The 12,225-nt window shown below is 43.5% G+C and overlaps 1 protein-coding gene across 9 annotated transcripts in view; it reads left to right on the top strand.

The window, feature by feature from the left end:
- The window catches only part of VGLL4 (vestigial like family member 4), a 160,887-nt gene that overhangs the window by 138,986 nt on the left and 9,676 nt on the right, over window positions 1-12,225 (top strand). For all 9 annotated transcript variants that reach the window (XM_053299031.1, XM_053299029.1, XM_053299030.1 and 6 more), the window contains one exon: window positions 6,283-6,505. In XM_053299031.1, the coding sequence (XP_053155006.1) occupies window positions 6,283-6,505 (223 nt within the window). The remainder of the gene's footprint in view (window positions 1-6,282; window positions 6,506-12,225) is intronic.

Raw genomic sequence — 12,225 nt, forward strand, 5'->3', positions numbered from 1 at the left:
CTTCCAAAAATGGCTCAGGGCGGTTTACACAGAGAAATAATAAATAAATAAGATGGATGCCTGTCCCCAAAAGGCTCACAATCTAAAAATTTTAAATTAAGGGTAATAAATGTGTGTGTTTATAGATTATGTAAAGAACAATTTCTATAAGCATCTTACAATTAAGTCTTACTGGAACTACACATGCAGTGAAAATGAGATGATAAAAGTCCTGAGGTGTTAGAATAGATGGTGCCACTACATTACTTCAGTCTTGCTTTCAGTGAGATTTAGTCGTGACTAACGCTAACTGAATTGAGCCATTGTGTGTTAAATATGTACATTGGGACAGACTCTGAGTGCATCAAAACAATTAATACAGGCTTGCAAATAACTACTTGCCTAGTCATCTTTGGGTTTCAGGTGACCAAGCAGTCAAGCTTTCCAGTCCCCCCCCCCCCCGCTCCCCATTTCCATGTCCCATGTTGAACTAGGTACTTAGATCATGTCCCTAAGTTAGAAGAATGGACTAGAGTTTTGTTTGGTTGGTTATTTTAGCACCAGACTCTGTGTGTATGGTGTTAATTGTAAAATTGCGCTAAAATCTGGACTACTTCAATAGAAGTTTTATTTCTGCTAAAAAGACACTGGGATGGATGTTAACTTTTTGTCAGATCCTCTCTAAAGAGCTGTGCTCTAAAAATGAGTGTAAGGGAACAGACCCTTTTCTGGGCCCCGCTCGCTCTCTCTTTCTCTCCTTCCTTTCCCCTTAAACAGTTGGCAGAGTGAGTCTGTTTCTCCAAGATGGGTGTGAATTACCCATAGCTGTGTTCCAAAAAACCAGAAAGGCAGCATTAACAGCTCTACAACACAAGAATCGTTTAAGGACAATGTGTCATAAGCACTGCTTGAACCTTTTAAATGCATGGGCTCAAAACATTGCTCTCAATTAACAGAGAAAGATGAAAATCTGCTGCAGTTTGGTTCTAACAGTCAGGATGTGTGTGGTTTTGGTATGTCATCCATCTAAGCACATGATGCTTTGGTAAGCACTGAAGCCTGGGTTATGATTCACTAGGGAGAATCATGGAAAACAATGTCTGGTTTTAAAACAGAGAAATAAAAGATTTGAGCGGCATCAGTATGTGTGCTGAGTTTTCTAGTGTTTTATATACACAGACTGTGTACAAGTGTTGGAGACCAAGTGCTTCATTACAATGTGTTCATGTATAAAATCATACCTAAAGCTATCATTGCTTTCGAGAGTTTAAAACCAGGTCTCATGTTGGTAACTTGTAACACAATTCAGTGGGTAGCATCTACAGCTTCTCTTCAGACATTTAGTCTGAAGCAAGGAGTCCTGGTCCAAGACTAACTGAAAGTGTGGATGTTACCCATAGGGTTACTAAAGTGGCATGTATGTTAGGAGGCAAGTCAAATGCTTACTTACTAGAAGGCAACAAAGCAAAGCTCAATATGTAGGCATTATCTTTATTAGGACTGACCAGTGGTCACAATTCAGTGTGTGTGTATTCCACAGAACTCTTTCTCAACGTGTGTGTGTGTGTGTGAGAGAGAGAGAGAAAATATGTGCCACCTATGGCACAGCGGGAAATAACTTGCCTAGGGAGCAAGACGTTGCTGGTTCAAATCCCCGCTGGTATATTGGGCAGCAGCAATATAGGAAGGTGCTGAAAGGCATCATCTCATACTGCGTAGGAGGAGGCAATGGTAAACCCCTCCTGTACTCTACCAAAGAAAACCACAGGACTCCGTGAGCGCCAGGAGTTGACACCAACTCGACGGCACAACTTTATATAGATATACATATATACAATAAAAAGTCAGAGTGAGGTCATAGTTGTAAGTTTCAGATCTTAAGATGGTAATAGAGGAAATTTTTGCCTACTTAATTATTAGTTTTTGACCTTCGCTTTGTGTTAAGATATTGGGTTACCGAAGAGGCATGCCAGGGCAAAGATGCAATGGAGAAGTACCCTTTTAAAATATAAATATAGCAGGCAGCCATTAGCTGAAAAATCTCCTCCTACAGTTGCATTATCTCAGGGTAAAACCTCTCTGGTTTGTTTCTCCAGAATGCTGCTATTGTCAGCTAGCAGTGCCTGTTTACGGATCAGCAAAGCCACAGAGCTCTTGAGTATACACACATGCTTCCATTTTCCAAGCAATGAATATAGCTCCCTATAAAATCATGTGAAGCTTTAGTGTAAGAGAGGCTGTAGGACATACCTTTGATTATTGTGCCGTTGAGTCGTTATTGACTCCTAGCAATCACAGTCCATGTGACTTTCTTGGTAGAATACAGGAGGGGTTTAGCAGTGCCTCCTCCCACGCAGTATGAGATGATGCCTTTCAGCACCTCCCTATATCGCTGCTACCCAATACAGGTGACTACAAATGTATTTACTAGGCACAGTCTGAGAAGAACATTGGCGGGGATTTGAACTAACAGCCGCTTTACCTTTCTGAAACCACTAGCAGCACAGTTCCCCTTTCTCCATGACTGCTTCCTGGCAGCTAGAAGTGTCCGTTGCCATACCGTGCCTGCAGAAGACTTTATATCTTTAGTGAAGCTGAATCCAAACACAGTGGAGGTGCTTATTGTGGGGGATGGTTGTAACTCACAATAGGGGCTAGATATCTCTGATCTGGATGGGGTTATGCTCTTCCAGAAGGAACAGGTACACTGCTTGGGAGCACTCCTGGACTCATGCCTCTCTCTGGTACCTCAGACTTGAGGTACCAACCAGATGTGCTTTTCATCTGCTTTGGCTGATTCATCTGCTGCACCTGGAAGAGAATGACCTTAAAGCAGTGGCGCATGTGCTGGTAACCTCTAGGCTGGACTATTGTCATGTGCTCAACACAGGGATGCCATTGTATTGTCATTCAGAAACTCCAGCTAATTTGAAATCAGTCTTTGGGGTGACTTGGAGACACCATATTACTCCTGCTTTAAAACCATAACATCGGTCGCATATATGTTTCTGTGCAAAATACAAAATGCTGACAATTACTTATACAGCCCTTAACAGCTTAGGCCCGGGGTATCTAAAGGAACAACCTTAGATACATGAACCCTGCCACTGAATGTCCTTTGGAGAGGTCCACCTGAAGCTGCTGCTGGCTCATAGGGATGTGTGAACCAGTTCGCATTCAAACTGGTTTGACATCGCACAGGCCTGGTTTGAGGGCTTGACATCGAGTTGGCCTCGAGCCAAACCTGCCCTGGTTCAGCTTGAAATCAAGCTGAACGCCCCCGGTTGGTTTGGGAGTCCCAGTTGTCCAATTTAAACAAAAAAAAAAAACCAAACCCATGGAGTGTGTGTGTCCATCTGTCTATCCTCCAGAGGTTCCTCCTCCCGCCGCCAGCCTCCCCAGGTATCATATCAAATCCATCTTTATTACGGTCATGGATCAGCATGAAATATAAGGTTGATTATATATGAAAAGAGAAAGTAACTAAAAAATCATAGAAGGTATCATTAAAAAGAATTCTAAAAGGAAAGTAACAAATATAAAGTGATAGTCATATAAGTATAAAATGAAGACAAAAAAAGTATATGGAAACATAGATTAAAAACCAGATGATGGTCATACCAAATGGAGACATAAAAAGTACATGGGGTTAACCCCAGGTATCATAATGGCCCAGTTTCAAGTCAATAAATCTTTTGCGGGAGGGGAGGAGTGTCGGACAGTATCCCTCTGTCTTCGTGATTGGCTGGCTAGGTGCTCAGGCTCAGCCCACCCCTCCCTCAGCCTGACTGACAGGCTCAGTAGCCAGGGAAATGTGTCTGTAAGTACCTAGCTAGCCAATCAGGAGGAGGAGGAGAAGGGAGGGACGCAACCAGGCCAAAGCTGTGGAGCCCTGGCCATGAGGTGTCAGTGTGACAGGAGGAAGGAAGATATAGGTGTGTTTTTGTTTGCTGGAAAGATTCACTTGTGTGCTTTACAGTTCTTGGCTGCTTGCATATAATTTTATTTTCCATGACTTTTGTACATATATATTTTCACAAACATACAAATTTAAAATGTTAGTTATGAGACAAGCTCCTACAGTCAGTGGCTTATATACAGTCTAATGTACTTATGTTGAGGTCTATTGAATCTAGTGGGGAAAGTTTACTTGTCTTTTCAGTAGGAGTTATCATGAGTAACGTAATCTTATCTGTGATCCAGTGATGGTAGGGAGTGTGTCTCATAACACTTGTGCGTGTATGTGTGCTGTATACTTTGTAAAATCTCTGTGGAGTACCTGAACTTGAGCTTTGAGACAGAAGGGGTACAAAGAAAGGTTGAAAATCCTGGCCTTGAGGAATGGAAGCTCTTCACTGGTCAGCTCTTCTCTCAGCATTCCAGATCATGGAGAAGTTTCTGTTTGCACCTATGGCAGCCATTCAATTGGTGTATTGCCCTCTATGATCTGGCTGGGGTTACCTGCAACATACCTAGAACCCTTGCTTGCTTGAACATGGAACTGATTCAGTGCATTTTTTTTTAAGCAAGTGATAGAAGAGACTGAGCTATGAATTGGGAAGCTCCTAATTTGAATTTCACTATAAATACCTGAGGCTGAGGCAAGCTGCCTCTGCAAACTGGAGGTAACGATACTCCCTTTACAGGGTTATAAGGATTACAACAAGATTATACATGTGAAGTGCTTTGGACACTCAAAAGCACTATACAAGTGATGATGACTATTCATTCAAAATTCAGGAGGAAGAGGATTTGGGGGAGTGACAGGGAAACCTGTTCCTAGTTTATCAGGATCCTTAATGAAAGGATTATCAGTGGCACACAAGTTTCCCCATCACTGCTGATCGTCTTTTGCAATGTCCAGTCCTTGGCAAGCAAGTTGATGTGGCAAAGCCTCCCTAAAGGTTGAAGATTTCACTGCTGCTATTCTAGGGCACCAAGAAACAGCTTTTTAAAAATACCCAGCTTTGGGGGCTCTAGCAGTTACTCATGTAGCTTGTTGCCATGAGTCTTCTGGTTGATGTGCAAACAGCCAGATTTTCCTCGTACTTTTCATTCTTTGAATGCCTTCACATGACAGCCACATCCATGCAAGTCACTCTGCAATAAGATGCACAATTATTGACAAACCTTATTGGATGGCTTCAGCTTATATATTTTTGAGAGGAAGAGGAATGAAGCCTGATTTTATTATAGGAGTGTTGCATTTTTTATCCCTCTCTCTCTTTTTTTGAAATACAGTACTGTGATTTTGATAATCAATTATTTTTGCTTGGACATGGAGTTCTCTGTGTTATAGTCAGCAAATTACAAACGTTTTTTATAGCCAGTGCTTGAAGGAATTATCTGTGTTTACAAAGATTGTGTACCAGTTGCACTAATGCTTTATAAACAAAACATGCTTTCAATTTAAAGGCAATGACAACATATAATTAGTAGTAATTGGGGTGGGGGGAAGCTGCATTTTTGTTGATATTAAGCAGACCTGCTGAAATTAGCTCCCACATGACTTTATAGTACTGGAAAAATCTGTACAATATATGGAAGAAGCTGGCTTACATCCGGACTTGAAACTCTTTACTACTAGGCACTAGTCCAGTTCACTGTTCACTGTTACTCTGGCACAGTTGTGTGTTTACGCTCTTGCTCTCTCTCTCTGTGTCACTCATTGCTCTGGCACCCCTTTTGTGGGTGTGTTTGCTGATCTGCATGACTGGTACCATAGGACATTCCTATATAGGCATAGTGGGAAGGGTACAGGAGAAGCCAGCAGTACAGCACTTGAAGCACTTCCGAAGTTGCTGCTGGTCCCCTGCAGTTTTTGTTTTTAAAGTGGTGTTGTTTTAAAGTTCACCTTCTCACCATCAACAAGATGATCAAGAACACCCTTCCTCTACCCCCAATATAGGCAGGTATGAAATGTTGCATGAAGACTTTTTTTGTGTGTTAATTACAAGACTGATGTAATGAGACATCAAATACGGTCATATGAGACAGTATCTGTGGATAGCATAAGAGCATAAACCAGATCTTTAAAGATGAGTGCTATCATGGAGATGTTGGATGAACAAGATATGGAGAACTGATTCTTTCTTTCTATACGTTTCTCCAGGTAAATAAATTTGGCTAGCAAATATCTCTGGTGTTTAATAAAATTGTGTACGGAAGTGCCTGTTCATCTGGTGGATTTGTGTGTGTGCCCCTGTGCTTGATTACAGGCAACAGAGGAACAGAAGGCACGCTCAAATATGTGCTCCCTGAATAAATATGTAAGCTTGAACTAATGGCCTGTTTTTCTCTTAGAATGAAGACGGCCAATGGGGATTACCGAAAAGAGCACAGAGAAAGAAGTCGGAGTCCAATAGAACGGGCCGCTGCACCAACAATGAGCCTCCATGCTAATCACATGTATGCCTCAATCCCAAGCTTAACCATGGATCAACCTCTAGCACTGACCAAAAACAGCATGGACGCTACCCGCTCTGTAAGCATCACTCCCACAATGATGTCGGTGGAACGGCAGCAGGTATTTGACTTCTTGATTTGATACATACTCTTCTGAGTAGGTGGTTGCTATATTCTACTCTGTTTGTATTTTTTGCACCTTCCTTGCACTTGGTTGTGCAAATCTGTCTGTTTCGACTTCACATCTCTCATTGCTCCCCATTTGTCATTTTTAAGCACGTTGACACAGATAAAAAATTACATTTTAAAAAATGGACTGTAAGTCGCTTCGAGCACAGGGAGACATGGGCTAAAAATGTTTAGAGAAATCTTTAAGGGAATCTGATTTAGTGTGTCGGTAGCATCGCCCAAGATTGAGTAGAAGAACATTCATGCAGTCCCTCAAATGAGCCCTTCCACCAGCTGATTGAAACTATGGGTGGAAGACTCCTCACTCCCACGATCTTCAGTGTTGTCTCCCAGGGCAGAAGAAGTTTCCTGCCTTGTTGCCTGCATCTTTGCAAAGGAAAAAAGGAGCAGGAGGTGTTGCTGCTGCTTCCCACACCAACCAGTTGTGCTCTGCAGCTGTGGCCATCTTTTGAAAGCATCGGTTTTGTGTTGGCAGGTGATCTGCTGGTTTGAAAAGGCCTGGTCTGCACACACAGCAGGTGAGATGGTAAAATGGTTTCTGGAATGTACCACTTCAGGCATGAGAATTGCACCACTGAAAGCTCTCTCTTATGAAAAGGAGAGACTCCCTCATTATTGAAAATGACATAGTGGGGAGATGGCTCTCTCTTAATCTTCTCCTTGCCATCCTCATTTTCTGTGTGAAGTGGGTGCAATATTCATGCGTGCTGACCTCTACTCCTGAAGGCTGAAGTGGAGCCGTTCAGAAATGGTTTTACCAACTCATCTGCTGTTGATACAAAACAAGATATAGTCATAGCCGCTGAGGACAGACTTGTTTGAGGAAGCAGCCGTGGTTTCTGCAGTTTTCCCCTGTCTGACAGTGAACACAAGGTTCACTTAGGCCAGTCTTAAAGCCTTTCTTGACCTAGAAGATTGGTGGAAGGTAGGTAGGCTCCGTAACCTGGAGGCTCTCATCTACGTTTTCAGGAGAAACTTTGAGTTTAAGGCTGAAGGAGAGCTTATCGACAGCAGGTTCTTTCCTGGGGATTGTTAACAAGACCTTTAAGAAGCAGTTAGATGTTTAGCTTCCATAAAAAGTCTTTAGAGTCTAGTCTTGTGTGTGTGCCTTGACAAGTCTCTGTTAGGAGACAATGAGAGGCTATGATAAGGGAGACCTACAAGGCAGGCTTGTTTGCAGTGTTAAAAGTCTGGCTGCTTTTTAAGATAAAGAAGATAAATCTCACTTAAAGGCTGTTCTTCACCTAGGTTGCAAAAAGCTGTTCAGCAGTCCCAGTCCTTGTAGCCTGTCCGTTACTACTCTTGCTAACGCACACATATAGTATCCACCTGTGTATGCTTTTTAGAACTGCTGAAATAGGCATGAAAACCAAATTTGCAAGTTTGCATAAGCGGATTGCATTTGGACACAGGCAAATGCTAATGTTAGGCTGCCCCAAAGGGAGCAAGAGAGTCAAAGATGAGGCTTTTGAAACAGAAGTGTAATGGTAAAGCAGAGGCATAGTGCAAATGCTGGTATCTGGCAACCTTGGTACTGTCACAGTTACATGGAGAGTGAAGACAGCTCCAAGGCACTAAATAAGGAGGGAAGGGGAATTGGTCTTATGGTTGGAAGATGCTGGAATATGGGCAGGGTGCTGGGTGGAGAGAGATGGAGAAAATAAAGGATGGAGGAGAAAGAGCCATTGGTTACCTGTATGTATTTGCTGTTTTGTACATGATTCCAAAAGGGGTGATTTTCCCACCCCGGAGAAGATTTGGAGTCCCTCATAAATCTTTTGCTAAAGGAAGGCCAAGGAGAGGCAGCAGGGTGCCTGTGTGGCACCAAGGTCTGTGGCACTATGCATGCCCCCATCTAATAGAGGGGAACAGTGGGGTTCCCAGAGAGTCAGATGTAGAAGTTGGTCTGTGGGCAGCCATGCAGGCAATGACCCAGTCCCAAGGTTTCTCTCTAGGTTTCTTCTTGGGAGTCTAGGGGCATAGGGATGGTCACATGGCAGGTCCACAGAAAGTGACCCAAGGATGTTGGTTTCCAAGAACATCCAGGGGAGTCCCAATAAGGAACAATAGTTCAATCGTTCATTGAATTATTACTCCTTATTGTTTCTCATTATCCTTAAGCATGCTTGAGTTTGCTGTTGGCTCAGGAAGATGCAAATAGCATGGTTGTCCATAGGAGCAGGGCAGACACTTCCCAGGAGCCTCCTGCAATATCTCTACCAAAAAACTGCATCTCTTTGCAGGGGTGGGGGCGTGGGGAGACCTTTTAGAAGGTTGTGTCCTCTGCAAAATCCCAGAGGAAAGCGATTAGACCAAAGGACCAGACTTGAGAAGGGTGGCTGTGCTCTTCAGAGGAAACGGGACTTCTGCATAACTGGTTTGGGGACCTGACCTGGATTGCATTTCAGGGTGTCTGAATCGGTTAGAGGTTCTCTGGCCTCCCATGATTCCACAGGGGGGCAGGGCCACTAGACCCTTCCCAGGCATCTTTGCTAAGGTTTGTGGAGCTAGTGACACAGTTTCCTAAACCCTGCTTGAAGGCTGTTACCTCTTTCCTTCTACATCTTCCTGTAGCATGAAGTAAGCAGGGTAGGTGGTGCAAACGCTGCCGTTCTTTTTCCTGGCATCCTGGACGGCACCCTATGCGGCTTCTTTAATGAAGGAGGTTGCTTTTCCTGTAGATAAAATAATTGCCTTTCTCGCTTCCCACATATGCTTTCACTTCTTCCAGTTAATCTCTGTCCAAAGCTATTAGCCCCACTGCTTTTGTTATGTTGGGTGGGAAAGCAGCAAGCTAAAGTGTTTTGTAAACCTAACGGCATATTGGAAACTGCAATCTAAATGAGTTGGGGTTACAGCAGGGACATATTTGCACATGTATCGAGAAAGATGCTCCTTCTTTCCTTACGGTGACTTTATTACAAATAGTAACCTCTACGTACCTCTTGGAAGGTCTGAATCTTCATGGGTTAGGGCAGCTTTTTCCACGTAATCATCCAGAATTGCTTTTGTTGCTGTGGTCTCTGTATTTGTATTGGATACTGGGGTGGTCATTTCATGCTTTTCCTGCAACCCATACACATTGTACATATATCTGGGACATGAACTCCTGCTGCCTTAAAAGCGCTTGCATTATCAGTTGACACTGTGTTTTTCTCTTCGTGTGTGTGTGTATAACCCAACTGCTGCTGTTCTTTCACGCACCACCTCCACTCTGCCTCTCCATGATTGGTACAGTGCTGACAGATGAGGAAGGGAGAGACTCCCACTGACGACATTAGGGCTCTTTGATAAGTCTTACTATTGTTTCTCCCAGCTTGGCAGCCAGTTCGGTGCTCTTAAGAGTACCTCATGACCTGTTTTTACTAGGCAATGCACTGGTGATTATGGCCAGGTATTTCAAAATTTCCTTGTATTTTGGAGCACAGTTGCAGTCCATCTTAAACAGGATGCTTCTGTGAGACTTGTCGGTATTAGAGGGTGCTGATGTCTAAAGCACTGGTTGGCAATCAGTGCTGCTGTGTAGACTCCATTCAGTTCAGTGAGGCTTGTATAGGGCACCTGTACAAGAGGGAAGGTGAATGCCCACAAGGGTAAGTTTATAGGTTACTGAAGCAGTGCGGGAGCTGATTCTGGTTGGTCCAGTTGTGTCTGAATATAGGGACCATGTGGGTTGGGAGAATGACACGGGTGCTTTCAGTGCCTGTATTAACCAGGATCAAGTGGTGTCTACATTGGAAGCAACCATTTCATCCTGACCTTCTGTTTACAAATGTGACTGGGCAGGTGAAAGTGGCTCCTTTGATGATCTCTTAAGGTATGAATTGACCCATATGGAGTGTCCCAATGTGCCTTGAAGAATACAAAGGACTATATTAATTGAACTATTATTCCTTATTGTTCCTCATTATCCTTTATCTTAAACATGCTTGAGTTTGCTATTGGCTCAGGAAGATGCAAAGAGCATTGTTCTCCATGGGAACAGGACAGACAGCAGCAAGCTTTTGTTTGTAAAGGTAAAGTGTGCTGTTGAGTCAGTGTCGACTCCTGGTGACCACAGAGCCCTGTGGTTGTCTTGAGTGGAATACAGGAGGGGTTTACCATTGCCATCTCCCACGCAGTATGAGATGATGCCTTTCAGCATCTTCCTATATTGCTGCTGCCCAATTTAGGTGTCTCCCATAGTCTGGGAAACATACCAGTGGGGATTCGAACTGGCAACCTCTGGCTTGCTAGTCAGTCATTTCCCCACTGCACTATTAGGTGGTTTGATTTTGTTTTTAGAGGGCTGCAGTTTGACTCAGTTATGTTGAATCTTGCAGTAAACTTTAAACCATTCTCAGGGTGCCTTGACGGAACTTGTATTAACATCTCTTAAGGACTTTGTATGTCAGCAGGAGTTTTGTGGCTAAAGCACAGGAAGCAGGATGAAAGACCTGTACTCTGTGCATATCCTGATTCATTTTCTAAAACGGCTCTCGAGAGCCAAGGCATTCCAGCTGATAGTCTTGAACTTAGATGTGGGTTCAACTTCCACCTCAGCCATAGCTCATGGTGCAGCTTTAGATAGTGTACTCTTTCGCTTTCTGGCTCAGTTTTCCATCTGTAATGGGGAAAATGATGATGTACTTCAAGTCTTGTTGTGAGAACAAGTAAATTACATAATATTTGAAGTACTTTGAAAAGTAATTAATGGTGATACTAATTAATGATTAACTCCCATTGATGTTGAATAAATGTTCTTAGGTGCTGTTTCTGTTCCTTTGTGTGAGGTGTTTGACCTCTTCTGTTATAGTGGCACAATAATGCCACTTTAGTTAAAGTGAGGCCAAAGGACCATGTCTTTCCCATGTTAGTTTGACTGACATTTGTCAAGTTCTAGCTGCCATAATGCCAAGAAAGTTCTAGCTGCCATAATACCAACACAGTTTGTCCAATTTCCTTGATATTTGGTGTATATTAACTATGTGGCAACTGCTGTCACCTGTCCAAATTTTGGACATATTGGTCCAAAAATGCCACTTTAAACTTTTCCCATTGAAATGTGATCTATAATAGGCTCTAGGGATGTGCCCGGAACCATTCCGGAGGTGGCAGGGGTGTTCCCTTAAGGGCAGGGGAACGTGTACTTACTCCTCCTGTTGCATTTCCACCGCCAGTGTACTGTTGTATCAAAGCCTCTTGAGGCGGCAGCATACCTCCCTGCTACCCCGTTGCCCTCATCGGCAGGAAGTACCGGGCACGTGTGCGCAACCGTCGTGTGCGTGCGGCCATCTGCTGTACATGTGTGTGCACATGCACCTGGTACTTCCGGCTACTTCTGGCCGATGAGGGCAATGGGGCGGCAGGGAGGTATGATGCCGCCCCGAGGGGCTTTGATCCAACGGAGCGCTGGTGGGGGAAATGCGGCGGGAGGGGTAAGTGCACTCCCCCCTGCCCTTAAAGGAACACCCCTGCTGCCTCCGAAAGCTGAAATGGCCCCCGTGGCCGAAACATTTTGGATAATCCATTCTATGTGCTGTTTTTTCTTCTCAGATGGACATATTCAAAATTTCAGATACTCATATTTATATTCAACGTCATGGTTTTGTTTATCAAACAATGCATTAAGTATTTCTGCTATTTAAAGTCCCCATTGTAAATTTGTACTGC

This window comes from Hemicordylus capensis, chromosome 2 (assembly GCF_027244095.1).
Source record: "Hemicordylus capensis ecotype Gifberg chromosome 2, rHemCap1.1.pri, whole genome shotgun sequence".
Classification (NCBI taxonomy): Eukaryota; Metazoa; Chordata; class Lepidosauria; order Squamata; family Cordylidae; genus Hemicordylus; species Hemicordylus capensis.